The following is a 19,669-nucleotide window of genomic DNA, read 5'->3' on the forward strand; positions in this document are numbered from 1 at the left end:
ATAATTTGGAACCATTCCCCTAATAGCTTGATTGCATGCTGCTTCCTAAATCGGGTATTTTTCGGAGGGAATGTAACAGTGTTACCATCCGCAATTTAGGGATTTTTTTCGATAAAAATGCGTGGGAAAGTGTGAACTTTTACTCTCCTAATGCCATTATGTAATTAGGTGCGAGTTGCACAATCTGCAACAATGCAACGAGATCACGTGCTAAAAATATGTCTTGTGTAATTCCGGGTTTCCGGGGGAAAAATCCTGAAGCGATTTTCAATAAATCTTTTTCTTATCTTGTTTCCTGCCAAAGTGTAACAAATGATAAAAAAATCAGGAAGTGGGTATCCAAATAAATCACGAACCGATTCATATGAGTCATGTTGCGAATTTTTATTCCAAACTACTTTTTCAATAATAAGATGGAAAAACCGGTTTGAAAACATCAACAAAAGCTTGTAAAAATAGAAGCCATTCTTTACAGCTTGTTAATCCCACCAAAAAAATTTCATTGTCACTTTAATTAAAAGATCAAGACTTTGGCAATTAATTAGTTTAAATGAGATGGTAATCAATGCACTGACTCAGATAAAATATTGCCGATTTACAGTAATTTTAGTCACGTGTGGCTTTTCAAAATAATCAAGTGATCCCATACATATTTTAATAAAAATTCCATTAAAACCATTTTGTAACCATTAACCTTTGAGGATAATGGGATGCGGATTATGTAATTTTGAAGAGTGTTTTTTGCATGAATTTCTCTCTAGTCAAACTTTGCATTCTAATGAAAAATTTTGTGTCGGTGGCTTTTTCATGCAGGTCGCAAGTTCCAAGGACAAACGTCCGGAAACTAATAAATAAAAATAACGCCCCAAGCAGCAAAGATCTTGTTTTATGATACGAAAGGAAAAAAACGGCACCCAACTTAGAAAACTTATTACAATTTTTTCTTATTGATCGGAATTTGAGAAAAAATCAAATAAACTTGACCGACAGTTTTAATTATTTCTTTCACAATTATGTAACATTTGACGTCAAATCGGCCAAAATCGGGTGAAAAGCGAAAGTCATTGACGTCACTCTTTGCATCTTCAAAATTGCCAAATTTTCCGGAATCTGGCGAATCTGACGTCGGTTTCGGTTAACCAATTTTCTATTCTCCGGCGATTCCAATGACGTAGGAGCAGCACCACGGAGTGATTGTGATTTTGAAACCCCACTCCCGCCAAAGGTAGGTATAAAATAATTTTTCCGCAAGATTAACCATTTAGACACATTGCAAAAGCCCGACCAACAACTACCCTCCCAAAATGTGGTGGCTGTGCAAAATAATTTTCTTCGGTAGTGTGGTGGCAAGTTTCGCTCAAACCAAAAAACCCAACATTATTGTGATTGTGGCCGACGACATGGTAATTTTTGTGCTTTAAGGGTGTTTAAAACCGACCTAGTTACGAGGGATTGTCCCGGATCACAGTGCGTGACAATTCGCGATTTTTTTCACATTCTCTTTCATTAGAACAAGTTCATTTCGTTGCCTTGAAAGTACTACAATCGGAACACTTGACATTCAAATCGGCGTAATTATGACAAATTATTTACGAAAAAAGTCAATGAACTAGAATTTTCACGTGTATGTAAACTAGCGTCGTCTGGAGGTCGAAAAAAATCGCCTTAACTCATTTATTTTTTTTTAATTAGGGGTTCAACGATGTCGGTTTTCACGGAAGCAACGAAATTCCAACCCCTAATATCGACGCTTTGGCCTACAACGGCGTCATCCTCAACAGCCACTACACCCAGGCCTTGTGCACCCCCTCACGTTCTGCCTTCCTCACTGGGAAGTACCCCATCCATCTCGGTAAGTTTCAAGAAAAAGCGGAAGAAAAATTACTTAATCGAGCACTTCATTAGCTAAGGTTTTATCAAGTTTAAGGTTTGCGGTTCCAATATCAAGGTTTCGGTGACTTTGCTCGCAATTATCTAGAATGCTTTTCTCCGGTCCATCTGATTACTTACAAAAAATTCACAGGAAACTTAGCCAAGGTTGCGGTCAAAATTATTCCACTGCTTCATCCGAAAAATCACTTTTTTCATATCGTAAGGTTGCCACGCTTCATAATTCGCATTTTCAGGAATGCAACATCTCGTTATACTTGAACCTGAACCGTGGGGACTGCCTCTAAACGAGACCATTTTACCGCAATATCTCAAGAGGAATGGATATGCCACACATGCCATAGGTAAATGGCATTTGGGCTTCTTCCGAAAGGAATATACGCCGACCTATAGGGGGTTCGATTCGCATTTTGGGTACTGGCAAGGGTTGCAGGACTACTACAAACATACGGTGCACGCAACGGTAAGTAAAATCCCGACTTTCGGAGAAAATTGTTAATGAATGCGGGAAATTTTTGCTACTACGGTCAAGTTTTGCGGTCGAGATTATGAGACTACTAACCGGTTTTGTGTTTATTGATGAGTCCAATAAGAAGGAAAGAAAATTGATGGCTCACCAGTAAGCAGTGGGAATTCCCTGCCAGCAGGCCCGTAACACCGATTTTTGAGAATTGCCAAATAGCTTTCCAAAAATAATAATAATCAGAGTGATTTGACTTATTTATTAAAAGTTCAAAAAAGCACTATGTCATTTATACGAATTTTTGTCATAATTATCAAACAAAACAAAAATAATAAGAGTTATTATTATTACGACTATCTACTGTGTAATTATTGTTAGAGCTTGTTCCAAACCTCGTGGCGAACTGACGTCAAAAATGATTAAATTTTAACGTTAAATTTCGAATATTTGTTAAAGTAGTTTTATTCCTTATAGTCTTATATCCGAATTAGGGTCGTCCTGGACCCATCAGCTTACCGGATGAAACTTATTTTTTATCAAATATAATATCCAAACGAATGTATCCTGAACGGCTTGCCTAAAAAACATGTTCTAATTATGATTAAGGGGGCTAAAAAGAGTCGAATTTTAGCCATTTTCTGCAGTGTTTTACAGCCGTTTCAAACAATATTTTTGAAACCGATTTATAGGATACATTCTACTCGGGCTGTAAGGGAGAAAATTTTTTAAAATGCAGTCACAGCTTTATTTAATTCAGAAAAAAATTCTGAAAACTAAAAAAAATAATCAAAAATTAATAACAAGATTTCATAACCCAAATTTATTTACTAAGTTAACCATCGAGTTGGTAAGTTTGTCAACTAATAGATAGCTAAGGAATTGGATATTTTGTGTTACGAGAGAGTATGGTTTTAATATTAGCCAGAGAATCTCTTGAAAAATTTATAAACTATCCAGCTATTTTATCTGTTAAGTAAATTAGCAAAGATTTTTTGCTGGTTTGTAAACTAACCATCTAGTTTGCACATTAGCCATAACATATCCAAAAATGCACAAAATATAGGGTATTTTATTTGAAAAAAATACAAATTTGTATTGTAACATTTTTTGGATTTTTCCAAAATTTATCCAAAATAAATTTTGTATAAACTTGTTTAAATATTTTAGCATACCAAAACCAAACCAGTATTTTTATTCCAACACCAAGGCCAATGAAATATATATCGGGTGTGTCAAAAGTTGCGGATAGGCTCTTAGGAGCAGCTCGATAGAACTATAGGCTACACAAAACACTATTTAATAAAGACTTTTAATAAATTAAAAACAAAAAATGGCATCGCCGTACAAGAACACCTATTTTTACACGTTAAAAAATATTAACCAAAAGTATTACCATTATAACATTACTAAATGTTGCTGCACTTTTAAAATGGTATATTTAACTCAATTTAAAAAGCAAAGAAAATGTTTTTCTACAATTCTTTTTGAAAAGTTATGTATAAAAGTATAAATATGTATAAAAGTATCATGCGATCATTTGGATTTATAATAAGAGTGAGCGTTTTTTTTCTTTGTGATTGAGAAACGAGTGCAAACTGAAAGAAAAAATGTATTCTAAATAAACATTACAGCTCAAAATGTTATTATTTAACTTTTCAGCTTGATTAATTACGACAATCTGTGGTTTCATACAAGTTAAAAAATATTAAAGCCTACTTTATTATACAGAGTGTCTCAAAATTGACGCCCGTGTTTTGGGAATATGATTCAGGGGACTAATACAAATCGAAAGTTAAAAGTAAAAAATTTCCCAATTATCTTTCGTTATCGAGTTATTAATAAAAATGTAAATAATAAGCTTTATGCTGTCTTTCCAATTATTTGTGCAACATAATTCATTAGATGATGTTGCGATGTTAAAATTCTTCGGGATTTTCATCATTATCCGATTCACCGCTAATTCAAAAAGACCGAAAATTTCCATTATAGTTCAGAGACACCTTGATGCACTTTTATGGTGACCTGACCTGACCTGACCTGACCTGACTGCCCCTGTGCGATATTTTAAAACATTAAAGGTTGCCGTCTTCTTCTTTACATTATAATAAAAAATAATAAAAAAGTTGCCATTTATTTTCACTTTTCTTGGGTTATTGAAGTTGCCATGGACACTTCAAAAAACGTGCTTTTTAAATAAACAAAATAGATTACCAATAAAAAAAGTATTATCTCGAGGTGGTGACACTTGGCTATAAATTTTTTGCACATTTTTAAGTAATTAAAATCATCAACCATCTTATGTTTGTTTAATTGAAAATAACTTTAACATAGCTTATTTTTATAATTTCACATTTTTTACTTTTATACCTACCTAATCGTTCATAAACTTCTGGATTATTTACACATTTTATGTGAAATAATTTTTCCATGGCCAACTGCTATTAAATATTTTGTATATTTTCAAACTTATATTGTTTTCAGTTCAGAAAAAATATACTTTTCGGACATGCCATAGCTAACTATGATTCCTATTTAAAAAAATACAACTTTATGTTATTGCAGCTAAACGAATGGCTAAAAAAATCGTTGACAACATTATTAAAATCATCGTAAAAAAGTGCCCATATAATGTCTTTGTTTCCATTTCGACTGTGACAATAAAAAAACAGCAAATTTCAACCGAATACAAATTTCTCAATTCCTGTCTGATCCACTAGAAAGTCGGAAAGTCCACTTTTGCACATCTCCACTCGCTTTCTGTTTGTCTTTCAATCCACAATTTCCTTTTGCAGTTTACACCTGAGCACGGTTACGACATGCGACGTAACATGACCGTAGACTGGAGCGCCCAGGGCAAGTACTCCACGACTCTCTTCACCGACGAAGCCGTCCGTCTAATCCGCGAGCACAACACCGAAAACCCCATGTTCATGTACCTCGCCCACTTGGCCCCACACTCGGGCAACGACGACGACCCTCTGCAAGCCCCCGACGAAGAAATCGCGAAATTCGGACACATCGCAGACCCCGAACGTCGAATTTACGCCGCCATGGTCTCCATGTTGGACAAGAGTGTGGGCAGTGTGATAGCCGCTTTGAGGGACAAACACATGCTGGAAAATTCGATTATTGTGTTCATGTCAGACAACGGGGCAAAGCCCGATGGAATCCACGCCAATCACGGCTCGAATTATCCTTTGCGGGGCAACAAGAACTCGGCTTGGGAAGGGGCCATGAGGTGCGTGGCGGCGATCTGGAGCCCCCTTATCAAGAAACCGCAACGTGTCTCGAACAGTCTGATGCACATTTCGGACTGGTTACCGACTTTCTACACAGCTGCAGGGCTCAATAAGACCGAACTACCGAAAATGGACGGGGTTGACATGTGGGCCTCCATTTCCGAAGGGAAAGACAGCCCCCGGACTGAACTCTTACACAACATTGACGAAATTTACAATTATGGGGCACTTAGAGTCGGGAATTGGAAGTATCTCTACGGATCCACCACAAATGGTAAAAGTGATGGTTGGTATGGGTCTTCAGGTCGTGACCCCCTTTACACTTACGATGATAGCGCCGTTTTGGCCTCACAGACCGGCTCGACACTTGCCGGTCTTACAACCTACCAACAAATCAAGGAAAAACACCAAGGTGACACTAATTTCACACACAAACTGCTCGACAGTGAGACGATCAAGACCCTTCGGGGCGCAGCCGAAGTCAAGTGTCCGCGAGTCAATTTTGAGGAAATCCCCGAAAGTAAGAAATGTAACGCAGTCGAGTCCCCTTGTCTCTTTAACATCAAGGAAGATCCCTGCGAACAAATCAATTTAGCGGCCGAACGTCCCATGATTGTCCTGAACATGGAAATGGCATTAGCCCGATTCAAACAAACGGCTCTACCCATCAGAAACGTCCCAAGAGACCCTAATGCGGACCCCGCCAAGTGGAACAACACTTGGGTCAATTGGCAAGACTACGAAGACGTGAAAAAGCAGAAAATTTACTTCAATACGTTGTCACCGCTGGCGATTGGCTTAATTTCCGCAGCGGTTGTTGCCTTTGTTGTCGTTATAATTATCCTGGTGACTATCACAGTGAAGAGTTCTTTGGATAAGAAAAAGGCCGGGAAAGCGTTTTTCGACGATCCCATGGAGCAAATGATGACGATGGCGCCGAAACCACAAATTTTCGAAGACAGGGAATTGCAAAATAGGGAGAGTATCAGAAATGAGTTTAGGACGGTGGAATAGGAAACAAGCGGCTTTTCGAGAGAAAAGCTCGTTCTTGTTTCGATTGTGATCAAAGAGCTTTGGGGGTTTCTTATAGAAATGTCCACAAGCAAGTAGGGTTAAATTATTGTAAATATTTATTTTAATTTAGAATGAAAATAAATTTATTAAAAAAAAATCGCCTTTTACTTGCTCATCTGGTCAAAGGAATTGTTTCAAATGGCGCAAAACATGCAAAAAAGTAAACTCTGATTTTATTTGCGGTTCGTTTCGTATATTCCCAAATTAACATGCTCTAGGACTTAAAGGGTTATAATTTTTTTATTGAAAAATTCAATATGCCTCTTTCACCGAAGCAGGTTCAGGTTTTATATAATATAATATAAATATAATATAAATTGAAAGTATTGGAAAAATGTTATGTCTCATTAAATGTACCTTTGAAAACTCTACAAAATCGCATATGCTTCAACAGTGGCGCAGCCAGAGACAGTTTATGAGGGGTTTACCTGCATAAAAATATATTTTCACTATAGACACTAATAACAGTAATAACCACACAAAAATGAAAAATAAACGTTTCCTATTAAATATGTTGCTCTGAACACAATGATGTGTTTTAGAATTTTTCTACGATTCCTTACTTACTTTAAATTGATTAATTAATTAATTAAGATGTCGCGCAGTTTTTTTCCGAGATGTTCGGTGTAAAAATAATGTAAAAAAATTGTCTCAAGTTTAAGTTTATTTGTGGCCCGGCGACCTTGATGCTTTTCGCGCATTTAAGAAAATCGCGATTTTTAATTAAATAAAAATTCTTTACATTTTACACGCCTGACTGTACATTGGAAAGGCATATCTCATATTTTCTGGTATTTTTTTATTTACAGACAAAAACAAAAATTAAAAAAATTATTTTCGTCTAAAAAGTCTAATTCTGAATTTTATTCTAATAACTACGCGTATCCATTTCAGATAGGTAATTGTTACGAAATTAGCGAAAAAGAATAGCAGTCAGATTTTGAATTAAACGCTCTTTTACGTTTTAACTTTAAAAATTATTTTTATCTATTACTTGTGGCTTCGTAATTTTAAATTTAAATGTGAAATGTAATTATTGGAGTAAGTTTGTAAAAAACTGCGTTGGAATTGTTGCGATATTGAATGTAGGCATCAGTTTTTGTCAAATTTATTGCGAGACTGTAATTAATGCGCTTAAAAAAGGTCGGCTACTGGTAAGTGATCTCCTTGTTAGCAAATTATACCATTTTCTAATAAATCAGGCGTATAGTTTGCGTTTAAATAAAAAAGACCGATTATTTAACCAACCAAGTAAAAATTTGTAATTGTGATACCAGGGTTTGATCTGCTGGCAGGATTCACTTAGTGTAATAATTTTATAGTTAAATTAAGAACTTTATTTATTTAAAAAATTACAATAATAATATAAATTCTAGGAAATAGAAAAAGACTAATGTTTACATGGGTTGTCTCAAAAAATTTATTTTAGTTTTATTATTACTACTAAAATCATTTTGCTTTTTCTACTGGGTTTCAAAGTGATATCTCGTGATATCTCAAAAAAAAAATTGCAATTTTCAAACGACGATTATGACGAAAATAGACTAGGAGAAATAATACTCTTATTCCATCGTAAAAAGCGCCATCAAAATCTATAAAAATAGATGTTTTATTTTCAATCGATTGTAGGCCAATTTCAAAATCGGTCATTTCAGTGTTTAAAAATTTTTCCTTTTTTTTAAATTTTTTTATTTACATCAAAACTTTTTAAAAAAATGGAACTATTTTGATATAAACCATGTAGAATAAATAAAATGCACCGAGAATCGATTAGCGTCAAGCAAATTGCACAATTCATAATAGTCTTTAAGTTATCAACGCATAAATATAATCTATTTATGCATTTGTTAGCACTTTCTTCGAAAACTACTATTAGCCAGAAAATAATGATCTTTTAAAAAAAAGATAATTAAATCATTTAAGAACCAAAGATAATAAGTTTAATGGGGTTACTTCTAATAGTTCCGGAGTTATCACCAGATAAATGCTCCGGAAAGGTATATGAGAAACTATAAATCAACCAAAATCTCGACAAAAATTAGAAAAGTCATCAAAACTTGTCAAATGTATTCTATTAATGTTTTCTTGCACTTTTAAGACCTCTAGAACTTTGGACCAGCGAGTAAAAAGTTTCAAAAATTCAAGTGTTTGAAAAAACAATAGGATGGTTTAAAAACTATGTGAATGCCATAAACGGCATAAATATGCACCACAAAAAATTATAGGTAATGTAATTTATACAATGTATTTTTAAATGATTCTCATCTAGTCGTCTGTAAATTTCTCATGTAAAATCAGAAAATTCCGCTTCATAGAACTAATGATAGGGATTTAGACATCGAATATTACCGTTCTCCATTTATTAAGTTTTAAATTCAGAAATAAGATTCTATAATGAAAGTGTTTTCTTGTACAGTGTAACAATTTAATTGCATTTTACCAATTTTTTTTCATAACTGACAGATTTGACATTTATTGACAGAGGATTCAATTTTTTTAAATGTTAACCAATTTCAAAGTTGAATCATTGAAACACACATTGTAGTTTCAATGAGAGATCTAATCATTAATAACTACAATTCGGTTCACTTTCATAAAAACCATTGTGGTGGAAATTAGGTACTCTTGGCATTAACTTTTATATGAGTTGTTATAGTAACAAGTTAGTCAGTTCCACCAAAAATAGTTTTTATCAAAGTGAACCCAAAGTAATTTACATTTTTATCAACCTCATTAAAAAAATTATTTGGTAAAATGCGACATTGGCATTTACATAGTTCTGAAACAGATAATAAGTAAAATAAACCGTAAAATTCTCTGGAAGAAGCTAAATATTAACAAAAAATTGTTTACTCTTAGGTAAACCATAAAGGCTTAAGGCGTTTTGTTATTCTTCTCTGAACGGTTGGAAGAAAAATAATAAAATCTTCTCGGTTAAAATTTTGTGAACTACTGGTTTAAGGGGTTTGCTTACCTGCATACTGACATACGCTGGCTGCATAACGACAGCCCTCTCGAACCTCGAACTTTATAAGCTTGTGTTTAAACTCTTATATAACTCGTACCTATTATTAATAACTATTTCACCACTTTCTTTGAGTTTTTCACAATTTTTTAACACAAACGGACGGAAAATAAAAAACCTGACGCGACCCGAGCAAAATTACACTACTACCAACCCTTAAAACCAAAAGCTTTTTTGTTATTTACTTTCTCGAAGAGCCTTTGTTTTAAAATATAAATAACTTGTTTGGGTATTTCTGCAAAAGAAGCACTAAACGTAAACTTTAATTACTCTCATGATTATAAAACTGTGGAAATAGCTGAAAGCACAGTTGAAATGAAACTGAACAACCCCGACAACAGCACCACCAACCCTTTAGACTAAAAAATTATTATAAGTATTTATTTATATTATTAGGCAAAAATATTTTGTCTGGATATCAATGCATGATTTTTTGAAGATAAGATATTATTTTTATAATTGTCTAAATTTTATTTTAGGTTTATTATATGCAACCAATAATACATCCATGTGACCAACAGTTTTGTGACAGCTGTGACCCACCTTTGTTTATGTGTCTTAAATGGGGGCTTATTCAGCTTAAAATAGCGAAAGTTGGGTTTCATTTGAAGTAAGATCATGTCAGACCCAGATTCTGTGAAATTTGTAACAGATTTCAATAAAATTTGCCGGACATGTCTTTCAGAAAAAAATAAGGAAGATTTGTGTTCTCTATTTGATAATTCTCTTGATGTGATTCTTACAAATTTAGCTGAAATAAATGTAAACAACCATTTAGAAATAAACAGGCAATGAAATAATCAATTTTAGGTTAGAAGGGACGACGGTTTGCCCGGTTTTATATGTAACGACTGCATTTTCACTTTAAATTTATTTATAAGTTTTAAAGAGCAATGCCAGAAGGCAGAGTCCCAACTGAGGAAAGCTCTGTACACTACGCCGGAGATTTACGGCGAGTACAAAACTGTAACAGTATTAGGTGACAACATTTCCACTATTATTGAATTCAAGAATGACTCTGTGTTAGACAATCGCGACAAAATCATAACAGTGAGCATAAATGAGCCCCAAATTGTAAATAGCGACTTGCAAATCGATAATCCAGTTACAACGGACCCCCTGAAATGCCCCAAATGCGAGCGTTCTTTCAAACTTGAATCCACTCTAAAAACCCATTTACTAAAACACGAAAAAAACCAAAAACTGAAGTGTGAAATTTGTAATAAAGAGTTTAATCGTGAGTGAATGTATCACGTTTGATACAAAAAACCCAATTAATTTTTTCTAGTGGTTACACAATTCAAACATCACGTGCGCACCCACACCAATTACAAACCCTTTTCTTGCTCAAAATGCGACAAATCATTCGCATTATCGTCAAGCTTGACTAAACACATGCGAACACATGGCGGCGAACGCAAACACTTGTGTATCACCTGCGGGAAGCGGTTTTTCGAACCGGGCCACCTTAACGTAAGTAGCACCTTCGGTACTTCCCCCATAACGCGCCCATTCAAGATTCACATGCGGACACACACCGGGGAAAAACCGGTTATTTGTAACAAGTGTGGTAAGAGATTTACAGACCCACACGGGCTCATAGCCCACAACAAAATCCACACCGGCGAACGCAAATACGAATGCAACACTTGTGGGAAAAAATTCGCACATTCTTTCGTGCTTAAGGCGCATAAAAGGGTCCACACCGGGGAAAAACCGTACGCTTGCACTATGTGCAAGGCCGCCTTTGCGACGTCCTCGTACTTAACGATTCACAAAAGGACGCACACGCAAGAACGGCCCTACAAGTGCGAATGTTGCAGTAAGGCTTTTATCAGTCGGTGTGCTTTAGTAGCACACATGAGGACACACACAGGGGAGAAGAAATTCCAGTGTTCGGTTTGTGGTAAACGCACAGGGCGGGCCGCTGATTTACAGATACATATGAGGTCACACACTGGTAAATCCCCAACTGTGGTTTGACTAATAACAATTCGGGTTTTTTTAGGGGAAAAACCCTACAGTTGTGACTTGTGCCCGAAAAAATACCACACTTCGAGTAACTTAGCGGCGCATAAAAGGACACATCTGGGGGTCAAAAACCACTTTTGCGCCGTTTGTAGCAAGGCTTTTGGCGACTTGAGGACCCTTAAGTGTCACATGAGGATACACACGGGGGAAAGACCGTACATTTGCGGGGTGTGCGGCAATAGGTACACCCAGTCGGGACAATTGGCCGCACATAGACGCACGCATGATGTTTACATTGATGTAAATACTGTTACGTAAATAAATCACTGAAAACGACTGGAATATTTATTTAGGGAAGCCCCCCGATCACGCGCCCCCTGGTGGCGGCGTCGGTAATTAACAAATCGCCAAAATTTTGAATTTTGATCAATGTAATGTGAAAAAGCCGCAGAAAAATATTTTGGTAACACCAGGCGATAGGGTTTCGAGCTCTGCTCCGAAAATGCAAACAAATCGCTAAAAAAAGTGCGCCCTCTTGCGTCACTTGTTGTCAGTCGAGTTTGTGACTGGTGCTAACCTAAAAAATCAAAATTTTTAATTAAAAATGTCGATTAAGAGCAAAGACGATATTATTCAAGCCGTGGTTGTTGCTGATACTTTTGGAGATGAGTTTTTGCCACTTTCGTCCGACATCCCTCTGGTACGCTAAAAGAAAGATGATGCAATCGTTGATTTTTTTCTTTAGGCACTTTTCCCTCTAATTAACAGACCTTTGATTGATTATACTTTGGAGTTTCTGTCTCTGGGAGGCATAGAAGAGACCTTTTTGTTCTGTTGTTCACACACAGACGCTATAAAAGCCCACATAAAGTAGGGATACGCCCCAGTCTGTGCTCTCTTAATTCTTGTGTTTTCAGTCAGAGTGTTAAAGACAAGGCAGGATGGAGTCTCACGATGAAAGTCAATGTTATCGTATCGGAAAGTTGCCACTCGTTTGGCGATTGTTTGAGGGATTTGGACAGGAAGGGGATTTTGAGAGGGAATTTTGTTTTGTTGGAACCCGGGACTTTATCCAATATTAAATTGTTGCCAATTGTTAAGAAACATAAGTAAAGGTGTTAGACTTGTGTTAGGTACTTTTCCCTATAATTTGTGCTTGCAGTGAGGTTGCTAATAAGGACAAGGGGGCTGCTATGACTGTAATTTACCAGGAGGCGGGGATTGGGCAAATGGGGCGCGACTTGAACGAAGAAGTCGTCGTTGCTGTCAATAATAACAATCGGGTTTTATTTCATAGAAAATTGGGGCAAAGCAGAGACAGAAAAATTGAATTTCCTTTAGTACGTCCTAACTTGTCCAAATTTTTTTTTTTTTTCTAAAAATTATAATTACAGGAAATTTTTCTGGAAAATTCAAACGTGTCGCTACATCACAACCTCAAAGACACACATATTGCAATTTGTTCTCCGTCAGTTTTGCCTCTCTTTTCCGACAATTTTGACTTTCAGTCTAAAGACGATTTTGTCAAGGGTTTACTAATGAATGAGGAAATCCTCGGGAGTACGGTGTATTGTCACGTGACGAAAGGCAGTCACTTTGGAGGGGCTATTACCAACTGGCGGATGTATCAAGCAATAAGGTATTTTTTCAATACAGAGGATTAAAATATGAGGTGATAGGTGCAGTATGAAAGTATTAAAAAAGTAATTAATTCACCACATCCGAGCTGATTTAGATTATTCGAATAAAAAATAGGAAAACGTTTGGAAAAGTTATTAATGCCCAAAATTCACACATTTTTGCGTTAAGTTTAAATTAACGAAAAACAAGTTAGCTCGTTCTAACTCGTTTCACCTCATACTTTTAGTTTTCCGTATTTAAAATAGAGCGAATTTGCTAAAAGTATTTTTTACTACTAGCTGTTTTAAAACTATAAAAACGCCAACGTCGCATTTTTTCTTAAAATTAGCTGTTATAATATAAATTATTTCTGTACTTATAAAGAATAATAGCTAATGTAGTCTATACTTTCAATGAGAGATCTAATCATTAATAACTATTTTACAATTTTATCAATCTTCTTAAAAAAATAATTCGGTCAAAGTTGGCGTTTTTATAGTTCTGAAACAGCTATTATATTTCAAAAATTAATAGACGCACAGTATTCAGAATTTGGTATTAACTGTGGTTTTAAATTATATTGTTCAATATGCAGTGTTTTTTTGAGAATTTTTCTTGTGATTAATATTAATTAGTAATTAAAAATATTAATTAATTGAAATTGATTTGTAATGTTATTCGCTCTCACCTAAATACGTTTATTATGGGATCAGTAGTATTTTTTTACCAGTTTTTTGCCCAAAATAACATTTAAGCATTGCTTGCTTTAAAATAACAAGAAATAATATTTTTGTGCGACTTAATTCATTAATTAATTTTAATTATAAGGAACTGTAGAAAATTCTGAAAAAAAAACAGATGCAAAGAGAAACATACAGAGTGAGTTTACGGTGAAGCATAAAATTTCACACCTTGCTACGGCTTATTCAAAAAAAATTAAATAAAATCGTCAAACAGGTTTTTTTATAAATACTACACTTTCATTTTACCTCGTAATTTATGACGTCACTATTCTTTGAGAAGTTACGTTTTTTTTAATAAGAACTGACATTTTTATGTTGAGTTTTTTATAGTATGCTCCTTTATTTTTCTGGTAGGTACAAAAAAATCAAAAAAAAAGAAAATAATAAATAAAGAAAAAAGAAGTTAAAAAGGGTTAATTATAAATAATAATAAAAGCGGTCGCCTCTTACAAAATAAGGTAATAGCAAAAATATTAGACCTTTTGCGTGAGATTATAAAAAATAGATTTAATTTTTTTTATTAAGCCATTCCATATTAATGTACGGAACACTACAGAAATTTTTTGATTTTATTTTTAGTTTTTATGAACATTATCAGCAGAAGTAAATTTTTCTTTACAGGAGCTTAGTACCAGTCCAACTGTTTGTGACTTTCATACGTTTGTGAAATTTGAAATACAAGGTAACGACTTCTGATTAATTTACTTTCTGTTTACACATGACGGACGCAACAAAAGAATCATGTGTGTAAAAATAGCTCTAAAAAAATTATTCAGGCAGGTTTTAATTATTAAAAACTTCAACAATATCAAAGTTACACAGTGGAAATTAAAAATTATTGGTTTTGTTTAACGACGTAAGAAATAAGAACATTTATATGCTTCTAATAATGAACGAGACATCAAAATATACGAAGATATAAAAGTAATATTACTATTCAATTTACTTACCGATTTTCATTTTCTAAACTTCCAGAAACTAGAAAAACACTCAAAAATTATTCACAACTGTTGTTGTACTTCAGCTGTCAACAGTATTTTATGTTATCGCCTACAAGGTATGTAAATTTTAGAACCCACTGAATTACTTCAATTTATATTATTATCCTCTCCCATTTTAAATCCATAACAAAAAAACTCTCGTCGCAAAATACATAAATATAAATCGAATCGTGTATTTTGAAAGAAGCTTTAAATACTAAAATTATTTTGGAAATTTCGGTGTCAGTTTGTATTTTTTCTGGAATGGCTGTATTATTTCTTACTATTAAAAATAAATAAAATTGACGTCATTACTCAAAAACCAATGACATCATAAATGTTGCTATGGTGTCAAAATTGATTTTTTTTTTTGAAACTGACCCATAACAGAGATGTAAATTTTATGCGTTATTTTCAACTCACTTTGTCCTATAATCCTATAAAGTGTTTAATAATACCAAAAGCTGATTTCTGTGTAATTCGTAATTGTTGACGTACAGCAATAAATTTTTAGCCACGAACTACAAAACAAATGGATTTACCCGTTACAACCTCCGGCTTTGAAAGCCCACAACTTGAAAAACGGTGTCGTAACAGGCGACAAAGTCGTACTAAATGACAACAAAAAAATTGCAAATAGTATTATAGGCGATAACGTAACAATAGGCAAAAATGTACAAATTGAGCACAGTTTTATTCTCTCTAATACGAAAATTGCGGACAATGTTATAATCACTCATAGCGTAATAGGACCAAACTGCCACATTAAAGCAAATAGTCGGATCACTGCTTCAAGTATTATCGGAAAAGACGTGGTAATCGAAAACGAACAATTTATTGAAAATAGTCTCGTCCAATCAACTCAACCAGAAAATTGTACGTTTTTTCCTGTGGCTTTCCCCGACTGAATTATTTATTTTAAGGCGAGGAGAAAGACAAATTAGGCAAAAAAGCATTTAGGCTGAAACTTGAGACCGACGATGACGATTTGGGTGCGTTATCTCGGAAATTATCGCAGCTACATATCGGGGATTCCCCTGTTGAAGAATCAGAAGATGAAGCTTTCACAGACAGTGAAGATGAAGAATTGAGTTATACTCAATCCCCAGTCCCCGACGATACAAAATGTAAGCCTCAAAACCCCCTGTCTTAGTCTCACTCACCTTCTTCTAGTGTTCTTCACTGAAGTGATAGACAGCTTAACACGAGGTTTTGAAGATGAATTACGTTGCGAGAATTTAATTCTCGAAATAAATTCCTCACGTTATGCTTATAACGTCACAGTTAAGGAGGTAATTGATTTTCAAAAGCTCAATTCTAAATTTTTTTTGATGGTCCAATTTTTAGGTAAATTTCAACGTCATCAAAGCTATTTTAATTATGTCGTTGAGATTTCCTATTGGAGCTCAGTATTTCTCTCAGTTTGTGCGTTTATTGTCATTCTTTGCTCCGATCCTGAAGAATTACATACGCAATGAGGGGGCCATGCTGGACTGTTTGCAAGCAATTGAAGTAACTATTTCCAAGTCGTTGAGCTTGGTTTAATCACGACTTTCAGGATGTCGCAATTTCGAACGAAAATGTTAACGAAAAATGGGTCATGTTCACCATGAAATGGTTCTATGATAAGGATTTTGTCACCGAGGATGTGATAATGGAGTGGTCCAAAAGTTTAGATACGAAAAGTCGGTTTTATGGGCAAGTCAAGCCGTTCATTGAGTGGCTGGAGGAGGCAGAAGAGGCTTCCTCATCCGAAGATGATTAAAAAAAAATAAAAAAGTGTATTTTTAGGCATGACCCCAGGTATTTATTAAAATCGTTAAAAAAATATTTTAAATTAAATTTCTAACCACAGTGACCTGTGAATTTGACAGTTGCCAACTTAATTTCAAAATCATAGGCCACTGTGATTAGTTATTTATTTTATTTAATCATCACAAAATTGGCTAAAATCGAGCTCAATCCTTTTCTTTTTTGTGTTAAATTGCCTGAAAATCCCAAATATGCGTAACAAATGCGATTTTAGTTTAATAATTACTTACCTATAAGTAATTCCATATTTATCGCATAGTTCTTTGGCTATATTATCGTCAGTATTGTTTTGATAAAAAACAATTTCTTTAATTCCAGCTTGTGCAATAGCTTCGGCACATTTGTCACACGGAAACGAAGTTGTGTACATAACATTTCCCTCTTGAATTTTTTGTAAGGCTTTATATTCAGCGTGACTAGCTAAAATTTATTGAAATAATTTTTTTATTGATTTTTGGCTAAAAACCATACTATGCAACTCGTGTTTATTTGTGTCAAGACAACTGTTGGCCATGCTTATTATTATTTTACGCTGATTTAGAATAATTGCAGCATTGTTGTTATGACCTGGAGCTCCTCGTCTCAGTTCCAAAAACGTCATGGCCATAAAATACTCATCCCATTCGAGATAATCACTGCGTTTCTCATTTTTAACACTAAAAAATCTACTTTTTTTACCGTATTTTATAAATATTGCTTACCTCAGGCACAGTCCGTTCGTTTTTGCGAGTTTGTTGTCACTAGAATTCATTTTAAAACACAACTAATTAAAGACAAAATTACAAACATCATAAATATACAAAAAGAAATATTTTGGAACACATTTTTGGGAATAAATAGTTGCATAACCTCAAAGTGACAAAAAGTCAAAACCCAGGGTTTTTTGCTCGTTATGTTGGCGCGGTGTTTGATTTAAACTCGAAACGTCAAATTCGAATAACGGTCACGTTTGAGCAGGTTTTAAAATACGGTTATTTCTATAAAATTAATTAAAAATGCCGCCAAGTGAGTTATTAAAATCTGCCCGCGGTGATCGCCCAACTGGTTACACTTGTCGGCGCCGATTACAAAGTAATTTTGAGGATTGTGACAAAAATGAAACCAAACCGGTAGACAGAAGTGTTTTATCGGTGTTATCTTTTAACGAAAATACGCGAAAAATTTTGCGAAACAGTGCGGAAAGGTTCAGTAAAACTTTGAACACAGTTCGGACCACGTTTGGTTCTATTACACAGGTAAATACAAGTTTGTTTTTTTTTTAATTTTTTGGTAATTTTATTGGTCTCAGAAATTTAAAGTTTCGACCAGAAGACGTCAGATTTTGGAAGAGGGGCCCATGACCCCGAATTGTGACACCCCGTACACGTTTTCCAAGCAGGTGTTGGGGCGAACTCCAACTAAGTTGTACAGCCCCTTTGGGATTGAGACACCCGGTGCTGGGACTCACGATAAAGAAAATAGGGGGGCGTAAATAATTTTTTAAACTCATTTACATCATTGACTGAAGTATTAATTACTTATTTATTTGTATTTAGGCTAAATGTTTTTTTAATAAATTTTTACTGCCACTTTTTGTTCTATTATTCGTGCGAAATGAGAATTTATTTATACACGCACGGATATCACAGATAATATGCACTTTATTTTTTATTTATTTTTTATTTTTAAATTACCATAAAAGATGAGGGAATGGACTGTTGAAACTGTTGCCATTTTTTAGGCAAAAAATGTTACTATTCAAATTTAGGTATACTATTTAAATAAAACACTATTATTTGTGCATTATTCATAATGTTTTTACAAGTAGATTTCGCTATGTTTGTGAAATAATTGGACCTCATTGACAAAAACACTCTTTAAAAACAAAAAAAAACTACAACAGGGAATGTTTAAGTATTAAAAAATTTCTGAACCTAAAAAGAACTTCAGAATATAAAATACAATGTATCGAGAATCTTCCTATAACATTTAATAAAAAGTGCCCTAAAAAAATCTAATCTTAGTATGTTAAAAACATTCGGTCATTAGGCTTTTATATTATTTATTGAAAAATTAAAGGGGTGATGATTTTTTGTTTATTTTTCTGTGTTTATTAGCAATTTCAAATCTATAAAAACGCCAACGTCGCATTTTACCGAATTATTTTTTAAATAAGATTGATAAAACTGTAAAATGGTTATTAATAAATAATTGAATCTCCCATTGAAAATATAAATTACATTATTTATAAATTTTTTGAAGTCCGTAATGATCACATTTACATATGTTTTTCCAGCATTTGAATTTTTGAAACTTTAGCTTAAAATTATATTGGTTATTTCACTTGCTTTCAAAGATAAAATAAAAATTTCTCCCTGTAGCAAAGTTCTAGAGATCTTAAAAGTACAAGAAAACATCAATAAGATGCAACCCAAAAAACAAGTTTCATTTACGTCTTGATCTAATTTTAATTACAGTTTGCATTTGCAATCCAAGTTATGGTAGCGCTCAGCTCCATTTGCGTGTGCGTCATCTGACATTTCTGTCACTACGTTTACATAGCAGGGGCATAGCGGTGACAAACTATCAATATTTTTTGAGGTTACGAAGTGTTTAAATTATGAGTTGTTACAAAAAATACAGATTCACAAAACAAGAACTAATAAACGCAGAATCAAAAACCTAACGAAACGCAAATCACAAAACACAATAAACGAACAGAAAATACTTGCGATTAACACCGATAACACTTTCGACAACCATGCGACGACGTCTATAATTTACTGTCAGTGTCAGGTTGACAAATTCGTGATACTTGACGGTGTTGTCGAAGTGCACATGTAAATTAATGTTCAAGGATACCACCCTTAGAT

The 19,669-nt window shown here is 34.2% G+C and overlaps 3 protein-coding genes and 1 non-coding gene across 6 annotated transcripts; 3 read left to right on the forward strand and 1 right to left on the reverse strand.

Moving 5' to 3' along the window:
- The first annotated feature begins 1,226 nt into the window (after positions 1-1,226).
- LOC661588 (arylsulfatase B) lies at positions 1,227-6,752 on the forward strand. Its single transcript, XM_015979070.2, has 4 exons — positions 1,227-1,403; positions 1,693-1,852; positions 2,127-2,353; positions 5,146-6,752. Exons 1-4 carry the CDS (start codon positions 1,305-1,307, stop codon positions 6,604-6,606), a joined length of 1,947 nt encoding a protein of 648 aa, XP_015834556.1. The 5' UTR covers positions 1,227-1,304; the 3' UTR covers positions 6,607-6,752.
- Positions 6,753-10,193: 3,441 nt separating this feature from the next.
- LOC661632 (zinc finger protein 501) lies at positions 10,194-11,998 on the forward strand. Of its 2 annotated transcripts, XM_008194616.3 has the most exons (5): positions 10,195-10,453; positions 10,502-10,928; positions 10,980-11,164; positions 11,210-11,651; positions 11,700-11,998. In XM_008194616.3, the coding sequence occupies exons 1-5, from the start codon at positions 10,310-10,312 to the stop codon at positions 11,978-11,980; spliced, it is 1,479 nt and encodes a 492-aa protein (XP_008192838.1). In that variant the 5' UTR covers positions 10,195-10,309; the 3' UTR covers positions 11,981-11,998. The 2 variants fall into 2 exon arrangements, with proteins under 2 accessions (XP_015834557.1, XP_008192838.1); XM_015979071.2 differs by having other exon boundaries at positions 10,194-10,453; positions 10,980-11,651.
- Positions 11,999-12,184: 186 nt separating this feature from the next.
- Positions 12,185-16,835, forward strand: eIF2Bepsilon (eukaryotic translation initiation factor 2B subunit epsilon). Of its 2 annotated transcripts, XM_967825.4 has the most exons (10): positions 12,187-12,362; positions 12,408-12,532; positions 12,580-12,771; positions 12,825-13,002; positions 13,057-13,301; positions 15,520-15,881; positions 15,929-16,132; positions 16,179-16,297; positions 16,353-16,517; positions 16,564-16,835. In XM_967825.4, exons 1-10 carry the CDS (start codon positions 12,267-12,269, stop codon positions 16,768-16,770), a joined length of 1,893 nt encoding a protein of 630 aa, XP_972918.1. In that variant the 5' UTR covers positions 12,187-12,266; the 3' UTR covers positions 16,771-16,835. The 2 variants fall into 2 exon arrangements, with proteins under 2 accessions (XP_008192840.1, XP_972918.1); XM_008194618.3 differs by lacking the exon at positions 16,179-16,297 and having other exon boundaries at positions 12,185-12,362; positions 16,564-16,704.
- LOC103312858 (uncharacterized) lies at positions 16,786-18,049 on the reverse strand. Its single transcript, XR_010335413.1, has 4 exons — positions 17,519-18,049; positions 17,289-17,473; positions 17,048-17,237; positions 16,786-16,993 (listed from the first exon to the last, which is right to left on the reverse strand). It is a non-coding gene; the product is annotated as an uncharacterized LOC103312858 (transcript).
- Positions 18,050-19,669: the final 1,620 nt, after the last annotated feature.

Source organism: Tribolium castaneum, chromosome 9 (genome assembly GCF_031307605.1).
Source record: "Tribolium castaneum strain GA2 chromosome 9, icTriCast1.1, whole genome shotgun sequence".
Taxonomy (NCBI): Eukaryota; Metazoa; Arthropoda; class Insecta; order Coleoptera; family Tenebrionidae; genus Tribolium; species Tribolium castaneum.

Bases quoted from the DNA above. Each gene is read 5' to 3' on its own strand.
- LOC661588 (XM_015979070.2), top strand. From the start codon at position 1,305: ATGTGGTGGCTGTGCAAAATAATTTTCTTCGGTAGTGTGGTGGCAAGT. The intron at 1,853-2,126 runs GTAAGTTTCAAG...TCGCATTTTCAG, and splicing joins GAAGTACCCCATCCATCTCG to GAATGCAACATCTCGTTATA. The intron at 2,354-5,145 runs GTAAGTAAAATC...TTCCTTTTGCAG, and splicing joins AACATACGGTGCACGCAACG to TTTACACCTGAGCACGGTTA.
- LOC661632 (XM_015979071.2), top strand. From the start codon at position 10,310: ATGTCAGACCCAGATTCTGTGAAATTTGTAACAGATTTCAATAAAATT. The intron at 10,454-10,501 runs GTAAACAACCAT...AATCAATTTTAG, and splicing joins CAAATTTAGCTGAAATAAAT to GTTAGAAGGGACGACGGTTT. The intron at 10,929-10,979 runs GTGAGTGAATGT...AATTTTTTCTAG, and splicing joins TTGTAATAAAGAGTTTAATC to TGGTTACACAATTCAAACAT.
- eIF2Bepsilon (XM_967825.4), top strand. From the start codon at position 12,267: ATGTCGATTAAGAGCAAAGACGATATTATTCAAGCCGTGGTTGTTGCT. The intron at 12,533-12,579 runs GTAGGGATACGC...TTGTGTTTTCAG, and splicing joins GCTATAAAAGCCCACATAAA to TCAGAGTGTTAAAGACAAGG. The intron at 12,772-12,824 runs GTAAAGGTGTTA...TTGTGCTTGCAG, and splicing joins CCAATTGTTAAGAAACATAA to TGAGGTTGCTAATAAGGACA.